Raw genomic sequence first — 18,628 nt, forward strand, 5'->3', positions numbered from 1 at the left:
GATGATGAATCTGTGCCATTAATCCTCATTTTAAAACTGGAAGGAGGCGTTCACGGTCCTCCCGCAAACTGCGAACAAGCATGCAATTTAAGAGTGAACTCAGAAAAGTTAACACACATCAGCACACATGTGAATCCTCAACATAACGAGAGCTTTTTTCTGCATGATTAAAAAAAAATGGAAACAGAAGACTGAATTTTGAATGTAGAGTTTATTTATGCATGGCCAAAGTAGACCATTGTGTAAAATTAAATTAAGAAAAATGTCAGTTTACTTTACCTAATAAGGTCCCTTTGTAAATGGTTTATAAATCGATTTAAGCTGTTATTAAGAGTAATTCCGGGTTGCCAGATTGTGCAATATCCCTCTATTTGTCTTGTCCTTCCGTGATTGGTAAAATACTGTTAGATGTTGGCAGTCTAATCTTTTTTTTTTAATTAAGTGTTTGCACTTTCTAATAAGCTGCAAGTCTCGAGTTAAAACGTCAATAAATTGTTGATTCATTGATTTTGGTCCAGACACTCTACCAGAGGGTAGAGTCCTAATTAAAGTGTCCATTTGACTAAATACTGTGTCGAAAAAGATAATCAAGCGTCCTGCTGATGGCATTTTTCACAACCTGGCAACCCATAGATTAATGCCTGATGACATGTGTATGAAACAGCGGTAAATAAGGTAATAACTATGTTTAAAGGCATGTGTTACAACTTTAGAAATATCAAAATATGGTTATAAACAATCAAACCATGGAGCTATTTATTGTGTTGGGGAAAATCACATTCAGCCCTGATGATATTCTAAAAAATCTAACTTTTTAAATGATTTTATGATCAGAATATTCACGCTTAACATTTATGACATAGTAATTTGTCTGTTAGTGGATTTCCCTTATTTCTCTCTTTTAAAAAATGGTGTATTTAATTTTTCGGACAGGTGAGTATTCAGCTTCCTAACATCGCACCGTCCTCTCTACCCGTGAACTCATCTGCTGAACACATGGCCTCGACCCCAAACATCCAATCTGTTATAAATATGTATCATAACGCAGCGCATGAATGTGGAGAATCAAACCAATAATAGAAATAGAAATAACAGCCTACACACTGCGCTATAATGACATTAAGCTGCTGCACAAATGGAGGATTTGAACACAACCTGACTGCACATGAAAAGCATAAATCACACAGAATGATTTTGACCTTCAGCCTTTCACTGTCTACTCTTCAGATTATTTACAAGGGAAATAAAAAAAGAAGCACACATTCACTTCTTTCAAGGCAACATGTTTTGAGCTGGTGTGCTGAGCATTTTAAGTGATAGTTATGATCAGATTTTACATAAAGCAAAAGAAAAGTTTATTTTAATCAAAGAATCACCTGATTATCATTTTTTTTTTAAATGTATAAGAGCAAATTTAAACTTAAAAAAAAAAAAAAATCCCGCAAACAGTTAAGAATTTCATCCGGAGTGTAGTTGCAACAGGTCAGCCTAAACAGTTATTGCAACCTCTGGTTTTTGAAATCATTCCTCAGTGTGATGTGGTTGCAGCAGTGGTTGTACGACTCCCCCTTGTGGCTCCAACAAGTGCTAATTATCCAAACCAGAAGAATTCAAGTGAAGACAAACATACAGCACATGCCCTTTGATTTTATTTGTCTGAAGCGGTTCACATGGCAAAGTTATTTTACTGGCGGTTTGAAATTAATAGTCTGAGATAGACATGATCAATACTGCTCGGCTTTCTTTTTTTTTTTTAAATCCAACAAAAGGCGCACTTCTTACCTTCTGTTCATGACGATACAGTAAGAAAATATTCTTTAATGAAGACAAAGCTGCAACTTCAGTAAACATTTTTGTAAAAACATCTAACTAAGGATTAGATATAAAAAAAGCATAAATAAAAGACTTGATCTAAACATTTCCAGTCATACCATCAATCACACTCAAAATCTGGCCTGCACACTACAGTCTAAACACTATGCGACATAATCTTATAGGCTGATGTGTGTCGAGACTTCACTTCTAAACATAAGGCATATGAACAGCTCCCATTAAGGCCCTAACTCAACACAAACAGCACCTACCTAATTTAGAAATAAATTAAGACCCCTGAAAATGTGGATGACATAAGAGGGAATGTTTGTCATGTTGTCCTAGCAGACAGACCTGCATAGCGACGAGGAAATTTAAAAGGCAAAAAAGATTTGGGACTATAAATCTACAGGCTTGGTAGCAGACAGCAGTCGTCCTTGGTTCAGAGGGTTTCTAGGTGAACCTCTGTAATGGGTCATGTCCTTCTCCACTACCTGCTGCACAAGAGGCTTCTGAGCTCCTGCTGGTTCAGAAGAGGCCATTTTGGTCTTTGGTTGGACCTTGTTTGTGACGTCGCCCAGAGCACAGACCTTTGCTTTACGGGCCAAAGTGCTTGGCTTTTTGGGTGGGACTGGTGGTGGTCTCTTTATGGACTGAACGCTGAGGGACGGTCCCACCTGTGCATCTTCCTGGTAGGGCTGAAGCTGTGGGTGAGGGGAGAGGCCGCTTTCCATGCTCACTGCCTTCACCACTGGACTGCTCTGACTGGTGAGGAGTTTTGCATTTCTGGTGGGTCTCCTGTTGTCTCCTAGGAGAGAGTTCATCCTGCGGACAGTCTGACGTACCGGGGTGCGCTGGAACTTGAGCGGCGATCGGATGTGTGAGGCCTTGGGGCCTCTGGGAGAATGAAGGGTGAGCTTGTTGAAGTGTTCGATGTGTTCTGCCACCCTACGCTTCTCGGTCTCCAGGCTGCGTGGCGAGAGGGGTTGCTGGTTTTGGATTTTGGTACCAATCTCTTGGGACGATTCATCGCTTTCATGTACCGAACTGGCTATAGTACCGATCTCATCTCCGAGTTCTAGGTCCAGCTTGTATGGAGTGGACTGCAGGCCGGAGGTGACGCCCACTCTGAAGAGAGCAGGACTCTGGATGTCCAGAGCTTCAATCAACCTGCTGCAGTTCACCTGCCCCACCTCCCGGTCACTCTCTTCCACAGTAAAGCTGCTGTGGCTACTGGTGGGAGCAGCACATGGAAAACCTTTATCAGCCTTTGCTACTGGACTACAGTAAACACCAGACTCAAAAATTACACTATCAATATGCAGAGGTGACAAAGCCGCAATTTCAATCTGGCCAAAGGTAATGTTCTGATCGTCAGCCAGAAGGCTCTGCTGAGCTGGGAACCTTGAGGCCTGGAGGACGGTAGGAGTCTTAGGTGGAGGGAGCAGGATGCTGTCTGATAGTTTGGTTTGGTCTGTCCCCGTGGAGCTGCAGGGCTCCTGGATGGCAGCCTGGAGATCACTGCCCAACTCTGTGAGGGTCTTTATTTTCAGCAGGGTGGGACCAGTCAGGCTCTGGGCCTCAGTGATGGAGCTCTCGCTCTCCAGGCTCTCGGCACTGGAAGCACAACACAGCTTCTTAGGAAGGCTGGCTACCGCTGGGGGCTTTGATACGACGATGGCTGGTTCAGACTTGTAGCCGCTCTTTAGGCACATGTTCATAGGCGTGTCCGTGAAAGATCCTCCGCCGAAAGCCTGGGCTCCGACAGGAGTCTCCCCACTCCACGAGGTATGGTGGACACTTGAGTCACACTGGGGGGTCAGCAAGTTGTCTTCTGACTTACTGATGTACTTGGAGCCTGGAAAACAAAGTGGAATATTAGCAGATATTACAACTAAAAATACTTCTTTTTTTTTTTTTTTAAGTTTCTTCGCTTGATTTCTTTATTTGTTACTCACTTTTGGATTCAGCCTTTCTAGGCTGAACTGACGGACTGAACTCAGTCTCTTTGGTGAAACGAAAACTGGTGGTGCTCTCCTGAGTGGCAAGTCGCCAGCCGATGGACTCAGATCCCTTTATCACCAGCATGGAATGAGAAATGGAAGATGAAAGAAAGTAGGAGGATTAAGCTTGAGGGTATTATTTGGTTAAAGAGGACCCCATAGATGTTACCCAAAATGCACCATTAATATGTTAATATTGTTAACTGTTGAGGTTAGTTCTTCAGAGGATGACAAAAATCACTCAGAAGAAACAAGATATCAGATTCGTTGGTCAGCAACCTTTTATTAAGTGAAGAATATACATTGACTAAAGAGCATTAGAAAGTTAAACAGCTCATCTTGTGTACCCCAACAGCTTACAATATATTTGATGTATTTACTGATATATAATCACATTCTTTCACCTGAGTGTTTAACATTGTAAATCACTGAAAATTGGGCACAGGGAGTATCCTATGGCTTTGTACCATACAACAATTTATTCAGTAACATGAGAAGTACAGGTCCTTTATAAGCCATGCATGCATTAGCTTAAATGTGTTAGCTACTGAAAGTAAACTTAGAATGTTACACAATGAAAAAAGTGCTAGTGTGCAACAATTTACCCCAACATAAAACATCCTATGTGCAAATGTGTTACTCGATTTTAATACAGTTAATTACAGCATTTGAATGCCTGGATGCGCTTGATTAACGCCATTTTATCTGTGAACCAGAGGAATGTGAAGTCTGAGACGCAACCACACTTACAGCGTCTTTGCTGCTCTTCCCCAGGCTAAAACGCAAGCGCAGAGATTTGCGTGGTGCTTCTTTTTTGCCGGCTTTGGGAGAAAAACAGCCAGCCTTCCCAGATTCAACTCTGAAACAGATATTAAAACAATTATCAACATGAGATGAGTCAGTACCATGCAACTCTGAGGATAATATTTCAGAACTCTTATCTCACTGTATAGTGAAGCATAGTGGGAAATGCATGGCTGTGTGGCAAAATGCATCTCTCCATAAGAGACAAATAACAAGAAATTTAAGGATAGCAGGAGGAAGAAATAAATGTGTACCTGTTGACAGCATGTCTGTTGCTGAGTCGCCGGCTCTTCCTCCTTACAGACGTAGCCGATTGCCTTCTAGACCTGCCTGCCGGCGACAGGATATTCTGGGAAGACTCCAACACCCCTGAAGCACTGTAAGCTACAATATATAGAAGGGGGAAAAAATATGTTAACTTACCCACAAGCTTTCAAGATAGCACAACAGTTGATGCCCATTTGATTAAACACTCATCAATACCTGATCCAGGAGTGGAAGTGCCGCTGAACAAAGAATTTGGAAGTAAATCAATCCCAAGGTTCTTTTTGACAGATCTACGTTTCTTGTTCGAGAATCCAAAAGAGTGACCAGATTCCAGAGGAAGCTTTCGTTTTGAGGAAGGCGTTGCAATCACAGGAGTTGCGGAGGAAAAGACTGGCAAAAATCAGAAGAGAATTAATGTCTTTGAATGCGCAGGATTTGCCGTTTTTGTATTTAAAAGCATTGCAAAGATGATTCTGAGCCAAGGCACTGAGAATTAGCATTCATTGTAAAGGATGATCCATGCAAATGGAAGGCAGAAAAGCAAAGACAAGACATTTGAAACCAGGCATAATTTCACATCATTCATATGACTTCTTATTCATGATCAAGGCCAATGTGAATCTATTTTATTTGAAGCGCTCCAGAAGACAGAAAGCTCATTGTTTTATGTGCACAGCAGATGGATTACTTCAGTATCATCATGCTATATGACAGGCAACATCATCTCATCCGACCACAGTACCTACCAAAACTGTCTGACTGGGGGGCTTTTGTTGGTGTTCTATTAGTTTTTATCTTATTCAGAGCACCATTGACCATATCTGAAATATGAGACAAACCGGACCATAGAAACAGTATTTACTGACTAAAGCTGCTGCAAAACATTATTCATTCATTGGTAATGCGATACAGGGCTCTATTTTACATGGATATGTCTGTCTACTGTCACAAAATATTTCCAGAGTGGTTGCACCAGATGAGTTACAGTTTTCACCAAACAAATAATAGTCTTACCTCCAAAGCTGCGTCTGTGTCTCTTCTTCATCCCCGAGTTCAAGTCCAGCTCCTCAAGTTCATCATGAGTAGGGGACAGAACTCCCGCCTCACAGCCCATCATGGCTGGAATTTTCTCTTGAAGACACTGTGGCAACACACCTGGGACACACAGACAGTCAAATATTAGCTAAAAAGCTACAGTACGGAATAACACTATGACTTGCAGGTAAAATGCCTCAAGTCAGGTCATACCAAAGCTGTGGGCATTCTCTATGAAGCAGTGTACTATGGCTGCCTGCAGCTTGAGGCGTCTCTCGGTGTTGGCGTTCATCTTCTCTGTACCGTCTCCAAAGTGAAGGAGGTTTGGGGCCAAGATTACAGACAAATTACTGCTGTCCATCTTATTCTCTGCACTCCTGTGATTAAACAAAGAAAAAACAGTAATGTTTTTATGAAGACCAAGATAAAAAGATGAAGAAAAAAAACATCTTAAACAAGGGATGGATGCTTCATAATAATCCAGAGAGAAGAATCCAACTAAATTAAACTCTGGCACCTCTTAGACACGTTGTTGAGGAAGTCAAAAAAGTGACGCAGGGCGGTTAGGTTTCTGTCTGGCAGCACACAGGACAGCAGAATGGTGGCAGACGTCCTGTCCTCCACTGTGGGGAGCTGCTGGGCCTTGAGAAAGGCCTCCTGCAGCTCTGTGGTCAGCACCGGCTCCGGCAGCTCCCTGAAGAACTGCTTCACCAGACCGGCCACATCACAGGGGAGTGCAGTGGACAAGCACTCCTCACCAGCGTCCAATTTTGCCTGAACAAACAAAACAGCTCTGTTGTGTTAGACCTTTCTCAGAGTCAAGGGCCCTCAGTGAATACAAGGTCGACTTCAGCCATCACTCACCCTGAGCGCTTTCAGGCGAATGACAGAGCCAGATTTTCTGAACAGGCCCTCGGTGTCGACGTGCGCCAGCAGTTTCATGCATGCGTCGACCAGAAAGCTAAGAGGGTAGGGAAATCTCATTAGCACAAAATGTACAAGGTAGGACATGAAATGACTTGCCAAATGTAAGCTCAAGTAAATAAGCATTTCGACTTGCCTTGGCACGCTCCCACATTCCATATTATAGTACGGTAAGTTCTCCAGGGACACCCCGAAAACCTTTGTCTGAGGGAACAATCAAACAATGAAAAATAGGACATTAAAATCCAATATTGATCACATTTAAACAGGCTACACGATAAGGAGGAGGAAAAATGTCCTGTCGGCTGGTAATTCATTCTAAAATCGCGTGCCAGCAGCATCACGGACCTGAGGTATTTGCCTCAGTCATGTTTTTTTTTTTTTTTTACTGCTATATTAAAAATGCTTATGGGTCAGTTTGATGGCTGGCAGCCAAACATTCCTATTGTTTCTGAGAACAACGATAAAAGCTACAACAGCCACTTAATGTTGGCTTTTAACCTCAAAGATCTTAATCTGTTCAGTGTGTTTTTTAGAGAAGAAGAATTACTTAATTTCGGTTCAACATTTCTTCACCAAGTCTGAGTTCAAGTGTGCTGTCTCTTACCACATCTTAGGGCATTCCCTACAAATGCAGAAGTTCAGCATTCATTTGAAAACGTCACAAAGTCTCTTCCAACAAATCTTGTGACTCCTGTTAGCCATGAGTGACGTGCACAGGAAGAAACAAGGCTTTCAGAGTTCATTTGAAAATCAACCGACATTAAATTCAGTTATGGTCTTGCTAAAGTATGGGCTTTGCTTGCCAAAATGTCCAAAAGTCCACAAGAAAGTGCCACAAAGATTTATGAGAAAACATTGCCCTTTTTGTGTTTTGTTAGACTTGGCTTTTTGTTGCTGGTAAAGAAGTTTATGGTGTGAATAATCACGAGAACAGCCAAACAAAGCATCTGCACTGACTGACATGGGGTGACAACAGCCTGTGAACAAATGGGTTTCATCAGTGGGGGCATGCTTTCAGTAATATGCTAATCTGATTCAACAGATTAACAATAGTATGTCCAAGGCTGATACTGTGTGAACTTGCTGAATCTGCCATAACAGACTGTTATCAAGTCACAAATAAAATAAGTAAATTATGCTAAGTTACACTGGTTAAAGTTTTCCTTTACTTACCGAGCTGCTGGCTGCAGACTTGCAGCTGGCTGCTTTGTTTTTGTTCCAGTTCTTTGTCTTTATCCCGTACGCTGTGCGGAGATGCTGCACAGCCACTAAACGCATCACATTCTTCTCCATGACTTTCATTTTACACTTCTATCTTGTACTTCCAAAAGACCTTAAAAACACACTTCGTCCACTCTCTTCTGTCAGGACCAACGCAAACTTGACATCCGCAGTTATGCAAGTTCTGTCCTGACACGAACCTTTCCAACTTCACTTTCTCCAAACTTCTGCTAAGTCATCCTCACGTTAACTGCTCACGAGACGCCCGATCTTCACAAACAACAGCCGACCGTCCCCTCAATAGTAAAAACTACAAAGGTGCTCAGTCCCATAGAGATGTAAACGACTCGATAAACGTGACAGTGCTGGCTTTAGCTGCAATGCAGTTAGCTAGCTAACGTTAGCCAGCTAGGTTAACGACTCGCATTCGCTCATTAAAAACCCTCACGCGGAAAACACGAAAGAGCTTCTCGGTGTCACACGACTTGAAATGACTGTCTACCTGGTCTCAAACGTACTTCTTACTTCTTAATTACTTAGCTAGCTAACCGCATTGTGCTATGTTTCGCTCGTCAAATCGTTTGCAAGGCTGCTGTTTCCGCAGAGTATTCAAACAGAGGCGCTCCCTACGTTATGCGCTCTGATTGGCTGAAACCGCTCGAATAGCATTCTCTAGAGCGCGTGTTTTATTGCCCAGAGCAGCCCCGCTGGGCGGGGCGGTTTCCGTTGCACCAGATCAACGCTAAAGTGGACGCCTCTTTTCAACCGGTTGACTCTGTGATAGAAACTAGTCGCACCTTTAAAATGGGAAGCAACGTTGGACTTACAGGATCATGTTGTACACATTGTAACAAACAAACGCCCATTTTTGATTAAGTTGTAACTATTATCGGATGTAATATCTTTCAACCTGTTTTTATGCTTCTGGCACATGATGTATAGTCACTGTGTAAACTATCTGATGATGCTTTGGAAATGAAAACAATATTCATGTTTTTTGAGATCACACAGAGTGAGAGGACTGTATAGAAAAATAGGGTGACCAGATCCAAATAAGCCAAATGTGGGACATAGGGTATGTTTGTGTGGGACAATGTGGGACACGTCACCAATTTATGGACGTAGTCTAAAATGTTGATATATTGTCTATCTAACTTTAAAAAATAAACATTTCTATTCTGTCTGGTAGCTCATAACATCTACGCTTTACCTTCTGGTTGATTTAGTAGCACACAATAGGACTATACAGGTTACAGGTAAGACCTTTATTTACCATGTGAAGGACTTAATTATTACAGTTTAAGCAGCCTTGTTTATATTTTAGAAGCATCGTGTGTGTTTCTTTCACTTCGTGGGGGACCCATTAGTGTTTTTAATTCTCTCAAACATCTCTCCACGGAGGCAGGTGCGAGCACATCTGGAACTACAGCTGCTGATTTTGTTCGACCACATGGCTTTTTTTTTTTTTGCCATCTCCGAGTCTGGGAAAATGACGGGTGCTAGCTTACAACCTCAGTCTGCTGACCTGTATGGCTGGGAGTGCTGCACACCGTGGTAAATGCTGGTGATTTCAGCTGCTGTTATCTTATCTGTCTGGCAGTCATCTTTGGGTTTCAGGAGGAATGTTTTCATAGATTGGCTCGTATCTTTTTGAGCCACACGTTTCTTATGAGACTCGCAGGTACTGTGTCGCTTCAGGTCGTGTGAAATTGGGAAATAACTCGGTGAGAATCGTAAAGAGTCTCCTAGTCTCTGTTGTAGCTGCATCGTTGTTTTTTTGTGGTAGTTTCCAATATATTCTGCCAAAATCTGCATCCCTTTGACAGCTGCTGACACAGACCGGTGTAGTGCCGAAAAGAGACTGCTTGCCGAAAAACGACTGCCCCCGACGGGAACGCGCATCAGTTCAGAGGAAGTGGGCGTAGGTCTACTACGGGTCAGCTGGCAGACGCAGCACCGAGAGAAATGTTTTTTTTACTGTGCAGTCCTGTAGCCCAAGTGAAGAGGCTACGGAAAAAGAACGGCGCAGATAAAAAAAGTAACCTGATGTTTCCATAATGTAGGCTAGTTGTCAACAATTGATGAGGGTAGATGCTTTACCTTGCCACTTTTATTGTTGTTGTTGTTGTTGTTATCGTTGTTGCAATGTGATTTTACACCGCTTGGATCTATAAATAAAGTCATAATTCAATATCCCTGTTTCAGTGATTTTATAACGAGGATTAGGAAATCAATGCAGAAAAGAATGCAGGAGTGTTTCCACGTCACATTAGATAGCAATCATATAACACATACTAAGAAATTAGTAAGTGCTATCAGAGGTGGGTAATAACGATTTACATTTACTTCATTACATTTACTTAAGTAACTTTTTGGATAACTTGTACTTTTAAGAGCATAATTATGAATACAATAATGCAGTATATATAGAACTGTAGGCTAACTAACGGATTGCCTTTACATTCTGCATAACATTCTCTGTGTTTGCCAGGTGCACGTACAGTGAATTTGGTTAATATCACTGTGTCACTGTGCAGTCACTTTCCGGCAGGCCCTGCCGAAAAGTGACTGCACCCTGTAACTCTGGATTGGGAGGGGTTACATTCTCTATCTTTTCAGCATTAATAGTAGAGGAAACCAGGTGCATGTACAGTGAATTTGGTCAATATCACTCCTTGCAATAAGGACTTACAGGGTGCAGTCACTTTTTGGCAGGGCCTGCCGAAAAGTGACTGCACCCTGTAACTCTGGATTGGGAGGGGTTACATTCTCTGTCTTTTCAGCATTAATAGTAGAGGAAACCAGGTGCATGTACAGTGAATTTGGTCAATATCACTCCTTGCAATAAGGACTTACAGGGTGCAGTCACTTTTTGGCAGGGCCTGCCGAAAAGTGACTGCACCCTGTAACTCTGGATTGGGAGGGGTTACATTCTCTGTCTTTTCAGCATTAATAGTAGAGGAAACCAGGTGCGTGTACAGTGAATTTGGTCAATATCACTCCTTGCAATCCAGAGTTACAGGGTGCAGTCACTTTTCGGCAGGGCCTGCCAAAAAGTGACTGCACCCTGTAACTCTGGATTGGGAGGGTTACATTCTCTGTCTTTTCAGCATTAATAGTAGAGGAAACCAGGTGCATGTACAGTGAATTTGGTCAATATCACTCCTTGCAATAAGGACTTACAGGGTGCAGTCACTTTTCGGCAGGGCCTGCCGAAAAGTGACTGCACCCTGTAACTCTGGATTGGGAGGGGTTACATTCTCTGTCTTTTCAGCATTAATAGTAGAGGAAACCAGGTGCGTGTACAGTGAATTTGGTCAATATCACTCCTTGCAATCCAGAGTTACAGGGTGCAGTCACTTTTTGGCAGGGCCTGCCGAAAAGTGACTGCACCCTGTAACTCTGGATTGGGAGGGGTTACATTCTCTGTCTTTTCAGCATTAATAGTAGAGGAAACCAGGTGCGTGTACAGTGAATTTGGTCAATATCACTCCTTGCAATCCAGAGTTACAGGGTGCAGTCACTTTTGACTGCACCCTGTAACTCTGGATTGGGAGGGGTTACATTCTCTGTCTTTTCAGCATTAATAGTAGAGGAAACCAGGTGCATGTACAGTGAATTTGGTCAATATCACTCCTTGCAATAAGGACTTACAGGGTGCAGTCACTTTTCGGCAGGGCCTGCCGAAAAGTGACTGCACCCTGTAACTCTGGATTGGGAGGGGTTACATTCTCTGTCTTTTCAGCATTAGTAGTAGAGGAAACCAGGTGCATGTACAGTGAATTTGGTCAATATCACTCCTTGCAATAAGGACTTACAGGGTGCAGTCACTTTTCGGCAGGGCCTGCCGAAAAGTGACTGCACCCTGTAACTCTGGATTGGGAGGGGTTACATTCTCTGTCTTTTCAGCATTAATAGTAGAGGAAACCAGGTGCATGGACAGTGAATTTGGTCAATATCACTCCTTGCAATAAGGACTTACAGGGTGCAGTCACTTTTCGGCAGGGCCTGCCAAAAAGTGACTGCACCCTGTAACTCTGGATTGGGAGGGGTTACATTCTCTGTCTTTTCAGCATTAATAGTAGAGGAAACCAGGTGCATGTACAGTGAATTTGGTCAATATCACTCCTTGCAATAAGGACTTACAGGGTGCAGTCACTTTTCGGCAGGGCCTGCCGAAAAGTGACTGCACCCTGTAACTCTGGATTGGGAGGGGTTACATTCTCTGTCTTTTCAGCATTAATAGTAGAGGAAACCAGGTGCATGTACAGTGAATTTGGTCAATATCACTCCTTGCAATCCAGAGTTACAGGGTGCAGTCACTTTTTGGCAGGGCCTGCCGAAAAGTGACTGCACCCTGTAACTCTGGATTGGGAGGGGTTACATTCTCTGTCTTTTCGGCATTAGTAGTAGAGGAAACCAGGTGCATGTACAGTGAATTTGGTCAATATCACTCCTTGCAATAAGGACTTACAGGGTGCAGTCACTTTTCGGCAGGGCCTGCCGAAAAGTGACTGCACCCTGTAACTCTGGATTGGGAGGGGTTACATTCTCTGTCTTTTCAGCATTAATAGTAGAGGAAACCAGGTGCATGGACAGTGAATTTGGTCAATATCACTCCTTGCAATAAGGACTTACAGGGTGCAGTCACTTTTCGGCAGGGCCTGCCAAAAAGTGACTGCACCCTGTAACTCTGGATTGGGAGGGGTTACATTCTCTGTCTTTTCAGCATTAATAGTAGAGGAAACCAGGTGCATGTACAGTGAATTTGGTCAATATCACTCCTTGCAATAAGGACTTACAGGCTCTGCCGAAAAGTGACTGCACCCTGTAACTCTGGATTGGGAGGGGTTACATTCTCTGTCTTTTCAGCATTAATAGTAGAGGAAACCAGGTGCATGGACAGTGAATTTGGTCAATATCACTCCTTGCAATAAGGACTTACAGGGTGCAGTCACTTTTCGGCAGGGCCTGCCAAAAAGTGACTGCACCCTGTAACTCTGGATTGGGAGGGGTTACATTCTCTGTCTTTTCAGCATTAATAGTAGAGGAAACCAGGTGCATGTACAGTGAATTTGGTCAATATCACTCCTTGCAATAAGGACTTACAGGGTGCAGTCACTTTTCGGCAGGGCCTGCCGAAAAGTGACTGCACCCTGTAACTCTGGATTGGGAGGGGTTACATTCTCTGTCTTTTCAGCATTAATAGTAGAAGAAACCAGGTGCATGTACAGTGAATTTGGTCAATATCACTCCTTGCAATCCAGAGTTACAGGGTGCAGTCACTTTTTGGCAGGCTCTGCCGAAAAGTGGATTGGGAGGGGTTACATTCTCTGTCTTTTCAGCATTAATAGTAGAGGAAACCAGGTGCATGTACAGTGAATTTGGTCAATATCACTCCTTGCAATCCAGAGTTACAGGGTGCAGTCACTTTTTGGCAGGCCCTGCCGAAAAGTGACTGCACCCTGTAACTCTGGATTGGGAGAGGTTACATTCTCTGTCTTTTCAGCATTAATAGTAGAGGAAACCAGGTGCATGTACAGTGAATTTGGTCAATATCACTCCTTGCAATCCAGAGTTACAGGGTGCAGTCACTTTTTGGCAGGGCCTGCCGAAAAGTGACTGCACCCTGTAACTCTGGATTGGGAGGGGTTACATTCTCTGTCTTTTCAGCATTAATAGTAGAGGAAACCAGGTGCGTGTACAGTGAATTTGGTCAATATCACTCCTCGATGACAGCTGTCCCTCCTTTCTTCACATCCCATTCTGCTAGACACTGCAGCCTATTAACATAATCTTTATATTTTTATACACAGTCATCTTCATAACTAATAAATGTAACTCCCAAAAAGGTAAGTACACCAGTAAATGTTTCTCAAGTAAAAGTAAATGTTCACTACTGTCTTCAACCACTAGGTGGAAGCATCACCATCCATGTTTCAGCAAACTCTTGAGCATACCAGTGTGGGTGGAGTGGCATGACACAGGATCACACAGGGAGGTGGTGTACACAGGTGTCACACTACATAATGACAGTCACTCATTATTTTGTGTACTAGCAGAGCGGTGAGCATGACAGACCATGGTTGAATGGACAAGGAGTGAATACAAATTGAGAAAACCAGTGGAAAAGGTAAATCTCAAGGTAAATTCTGAAAATTGGCAATATCTAAAAGACAAAGCAGAAGAGTGTCTTTAGATCACAACCTCTATCTCCCTGAACTTTAACTTTCTATTTGCTTGAAGTAACAGTTCTTTGTCAATGTTTATCCGCTGTATTGTCTGGTTTATGATGATGATCTGAAGTTAAAAAGATGCTAACATGTTGATGCTGATGTGACTGCTATTTGGGTATAAGAACAGTAGGCTGCATGTTTTTAAAATGGTAGACAGGGGTCCAAAAATAATTTGAAATGATATATATATATATACATATATGTATATATGTATATATGTATGCATTGTTTAACTCCACAAAGTTATCCAAATCCCTGCATTTATCTGCTCATGCTGCTTGTTTTCTGCCGGTCAAAAACAGTACAGGAGATACTCTCACAAGGGCTTATCTTTATTACAGAACATACACATATATATACAGGAGACAACAACGTACAAATGCATGGACGAAAGGCGGTTGGTTGTGTGTTTAGAAGCACTTCCTGTGGACAATGGAGGGGCCTGCCTCATCGTACTCCTGCTTGCTGATCCACATCTGCTGGAAGGTGGACAGGGAAGCCAGGATGGAGCCACCGATCCAGACGGAGTACTTCCTCTCAGGTGGAGCAATGATCTAGATAACAAATAAACAACATTTGAGTTTTAATGAATGCTAATTCACTTTGTCTTGATTTGATAACATAAAACCTTTGCTGTTATCTCACCTTAATCTTCATGGTGCTTGGGGCCAGGGCTGTGATCTCCTTCTGCATACGGTCAGCAATACCAGGGTACATGGTGGTACCACCGGACAGCACATTGTTGGCATACAGGTCCTTACGGATGTCAATGTCACACTTCATGATGCTGTTGTAGGCGGTCTCATGGATACCAGCAGACTCCATACCTGGTAGAGGACAAGCACAAAAGATGAGATTTGTCTGAGACAGAATGCTGCATGTCTTCTGTCTATCAAAAAACAAATTCAATCAGTTCCTCACCAATGAAAGAAGGCTGGAAGAGGGTCTCTGGGCAACGGAAACGCTCATTTCCAATGGTGATGACCTGACCGTCGGGCAGCTCGTAGCTCTTCTCCAGGGAGGAGGAGGAGGCAGCGGTGGCCATCTCATTCTCAAAGTCAAGAGCCACGTAGCACAGCTTCTCCTTGATGTCGCGCACGATCTCACGCTCGGCTAAGGGACAGAAAGTTCACATGTTGAGAAACAACACTTGCACACCTCTTGCATGCACATTAAACAAATTAATCATGATACAACCTACCGGTTGTGACAAAGGAGTAGCCACGCTCAGTCAAGATCTTCATCAGGTAGTCAGTCAGGTCGCGACCGGCCAGATCCAGACGCATGATGGCGTGGGGCAGAGCGTAACCCTCATAGATGGGGACGTTGTGGGTCACACCATCACCAGAGTCCAGCACGATACCTTTAGCAAGCAGAAAGGAACCATAGTTATTCAGCTATGCATGCCTGTGAGGTTGAGGATTGGCAGTTAAGTTTGTGCTCTTCAAGTATGTCTCACATCATAAACTTTACAATGCTGCTGAATTCACATGGCACACAGTCGGCTGGAGAGAGATTAACACCTCCAGTTGACAATGAGACAAGTATCTGACCAGATGGTTCAACAGTGTCCCCTCTTATGTTAGCTCATTGCTTTATGTGAAAAAGCTGCAGTGTACTGACCGGTGGTACGACCGGAGGCGTACAGGGACAGCACAGCCTGGATGGCCACGTACATGGCAGGAACGTTGAAGGTCTCAAACATGATCTGCAAAAAAAGGGAGCAGAATATGAAAGATTCATCTCCACTCAAGAGCAAGTATATGATAACTCAGCGGAGAGTAGTGACTATAAAGTACCTGGGTCATCTTCTCCCTGTTGGCTTTGGGGTTGAGGGGGGCCTCAGTGAGCAGGGTGGGGTGCTCCTCAGGGGCCACACGCAGCTCATTGTAAAAGGTGTGGTGCCAGATCTATCAGAGGAAGGAAAAGAACAGCTGTTGATGTCTGGCCTGAAACAACAAGCAGCCTTCACGATGGCTGTGAATTCTCAGGGATGCGGAAGGGTCAGCTGCCACGAATGTTGTAAATGAGTCTGACTGTCAACACGGACCTTCTCCATGTCATCCCAGTTGGTGATGATGCCGTGCTCGATGGGGTACTTCAGGGTCAGGATACCCCTCTTGCTCTGAGCCTCATCACCTACGTAGCTGTCCTTCTGACCCATACCCACCATCACACCCTGAGGGAAGAAACATAAGAGGAGCATAAGATATCGGAAGTCGAAGCTGCTCTTGCTTTTGATTTGGCAGGGACAGATTGAAGCCTACCTGATGGCGGGGCCTTCCAACAATGGAAGGGAAGACAGCACGGGGAGCGTCATCTCCGGCAAATCCAGCCTTGACCAAGCCAGAGCCATTGTCGCACACAAGGGCGGTAGTCTCATCGTCGTCACACATGATTAGGCTTTACTGGGCTGGTCTGAAATTTTGAGGGAGGGGTGAGAAGGTTTAGGCTGGGTGTTAGGAAGGAACAGCTGTCTAAACTGCCTCTCATGGAATACGAAGCACAAAGGCCTGTTATAATTGAACAATCACAGACACTTTATCGCTGGAGTGGCTGATGATGTGATGACTAGACCTGCTATATCTGGAGGAGTCAGTGACATAATCAATAAATCATGCACATGATTAAAGGGGCAGGCTGTCATTTTAGAGAAGGAATTCGAACTCAGAATTTTGATATGTACAATATTAATAAGGTACTAATAAAATTAATATTGTATTAGCACCCAGAGGCATGTTTAATTAGCTGTCTATACATAGCACCCCTTCATATTCTGCCCCCTGTTTCTTATAACTGAGAATAGTTATTATAATTAATAATAATAACACTTTTTGAAGCTAGAAAGGTGGCAGGGTCCGCCACATAAACAGTATGAAATTGTGTTGTCCTTTAAAGGTAGTTTGTTTATTCAGTCATGAAAATGAAGAAAGTTTGTTTAAACATAAAAAAACAGTCAATGAAGATCTTTCTCTTTCATCCCCAAAACTACATAGTGCACCTTTAATACATGCATTAGCAGGGATCTAGATGGTATTTAAAGACCTGCCAACACTATCTCAACTGCTCTGGACTTATTATCACCTTCAAACACTAACACACCTCAATGGGTGCTATGTATAGGCAGCTAATTAAAACATGCCTCTGGGTGCTATTTTGGTGCTAACCTTGTTGGACCACTACTGATAACATATCTTCACAGTCACGATTGTTCCTGGGACATCTCAGAGCTGCTGAGGTAGCACCAAAAAGGGGCATAACAGAGCCAACCTGTGAGCTATTTTAAGCTCAGCACCCCCAGTTTGCTTAACGGAGTGAAACAAGTGACACATGCATCTCCTGCTATTTCAGGTCTGCGAGAGGTTGACTGAGAGCCAGGCCAGCACCCATCTGTCGGGACACCGTTTTACTACATGGCTCCATGCCTCAGCTGCCTCTTAACTTCATTCATTCAAGCATAGGTGGATTTGGTCAGCTTCTCCTCAGCTTTTTGAGCACTGATCCAAGGAAAACCATATAATATGCTTGAGATACAATATGTAAAGTTCTGTCTATGCTTCCACAGAAAATCTAATCTTATAATGTTAACTTTAAAATCCAATGGCAATCAATGTAGGATAACCAGTTACTCCAGTTGTAACCCTGCTCAGCACTCATCCATTCATTCATCTATGTATCATCAGCTCAAAGCACAATTAATAGACTCTGACAGTAATCACACAAGTGACACAGACACGCTCAGTGACTCAGAGAAACAAGCCGGGAAATGGACTCACCAAGTTGCACTGGTAGGCGGATGCTTCCACTGGGACAAAGGCTGAGGGTGAGAGGAGCCCCTTAAATAAGACCCAGACCGGGTCTAGGGACCAGGGGCGGGGCTGAGGGTTCATACAAGTCCAAATAAGAGCTGCCAGCAAAAATCATCAAGCCCCAGGAAAGTGTTTTTTACATACATGGATGGAAGACTGCTTGGCTGACACAGTTGAATGAAATGCTGATAACAGAGAAGTTAATGTGGAATATTATTGGTAGTTGTCAAATAAAAGGCAGTGCATGGGGGCTTATCATACAGGCATCTGCCTCCATTTGGTTTATTTATTATATTATTTAATGCAACAGATTAAGATTCCTCTTAAATTCTCATTAATGCAGTTTCATTTTTGAAAGGAACACAAAGATTAATCAGTATTTTTTAAAATGAAAGTTTATCTCATGAACATATATGGTACCTTGTGCTTTCTAACAATGCATACTTGCATTCCTCTTTAGCCCTGAAATTACATATACAAATCAAGACAGTGTGAATATCATGCAATCAGCACT

General features: G+C 43.1%; 2 protein-coding genes across 5 annotated transcripts; both read right to left on the reverse strand.

Annotated features, from left to right (window-relative positions):
• Window positions 1–1,627: 1,627 nt before the first annotated feature.
• On the reverse strand, window positions 1,628–8,690 carry arhgap11a (Rho GTPase activating protein 11A). 2 transcript variants are annotated; one of them, XM_073482826.1, is made up of 12 exons: window positions 8,022–8,690; window positions 6,982–7,049; window positions 6,786–6,882; window positions 6,439–6,695; window positions 6,135–6,298; window positions 5,901–6,041; window positions 5,633–5,707; window positions 5,103–5,276; window positions 4,874–5,003; window positions 4,566–4,674; window positions 3,771–3,885; window positions 1,628–3,670 (listed from the first exon to the last, which is right to left on the reverse strand). In XM_073482826.1, exons 1-12 carry the CDS (start codon window positions 8,148–8,150, stop codon window positions 2,211–2,213), a joined length of 2,919 nt encoding a protein of 972 aa, XP_073338927.1. In that variant the 5' UTR covers window positions 8,151–8,690; the 3' UTR covers window positions 1,628–2,210. The 2 variants fall into 2 exon arrangements, with proteins under 2 accessions (XP_073338927.1, XP_073338926.1); XM_073482825.1 differs by lacking the exon at window positions 5,633–5,707.
• Window positions 8,691–14,699: 6,009 nt separating this feature from the next.
• On the reverse strand, window positions 14,700–16,701 carry LOC141010351 (actin, alpha cardiac muscle). Of its 3 annotated transcripts, XM_073483257.1 has the most exons (8): window positions 16,573–16,701; window positions 16,356–16,484; window positions 16,105–16,215; window positions 15,929–16,013; window positions 15,507–15,668; window positions 15,227–15,418; window positions 14,951–15,132; window positions 14,700–14,859 (listed from the first exon to the last, which is right to left on the reverse strand). In XM_073483257.1, the coding sequence occupies exons 1-8, from the start codon at window positions 16,699–16,701 to the stop codon at window positions 14,716–14,718; spliced, it is 1,134 nt and encodes a 377-aa protein (XP_073339358.1). In that variant the 3' UTR covers window positions 14,700–14,715. The 3 variants fall into 3 exon arrangements, with proteins under 3 accessions (XP_073339358.1, XP_073339360.1, XP_073339359.1); XM_073483259.1 differs by lacking the exon at window positions 16,356–16,484; XM_073483258.1 differs by lacking the exon at window positions 16,105–16,215.
• Window positions 16,702–18,628: the final 1,927 nt, after the last annotated feature.

The sequence above is a fragment of the Pagrus major genome, chromosome 16 (genome assembly GCF_040436345.1).
Source record: "Pagrus major chromosome 16, Pma_NU_1.0".
Taxonomy (NCBI): domain Eukaryota; kingdom Metazoa; phylum Chordata; class Actinopteri; order Spariformes; family Sparidae; genus Pagrus; species Pagrus major.

Bases quoted from the DNA above. Each gene is read 5' to 3' on its own strand.
- LOC141010351 (XM_073483257.1), bottom strand. From the start codon at position 16,701: ATGTGTGACGACGATGAGACTACCGCCCTTGTGTGCGACAATGGCTCT. The intron at 15,419-15,506 runs GTAGGTTGTATC...TCTGTCCCTTAG, and splicing joins CTACTCCTTTGTCACAACCG to CCGAGCGTGAGATCGTGCGC. The intron at 15,133-15,226 runs GTGAGGAACTGA...GTCCTCTACCAG, and splicing joins CTTCCAGCCTTCTTTCATTG to GTATGGAGTCTGCTGGTATC.
- arhgap11a (XM_073482826.1), bottom strand. From the start codon at position 8,150: ATGAAAGTCATGGAGAAGAATGTGATGCGTTTAGTGGCTGTGCAGCAT. The intron at 6,696-6,785 runs GTGAGTGATGGC...TTGTTTGTTCAG, and splicing joins TTCGCCTGAAAGCGCTCAGG to GCAAAATTGGACGCTGGTGA. The intron at 3,886-4,565 runs GTAAGTGTGGTT...CTGGTGATAAAG, and splicing joins GGAAGAGCAGCAAAGACGCT to GGATCTGAGTCCATCGGCTG.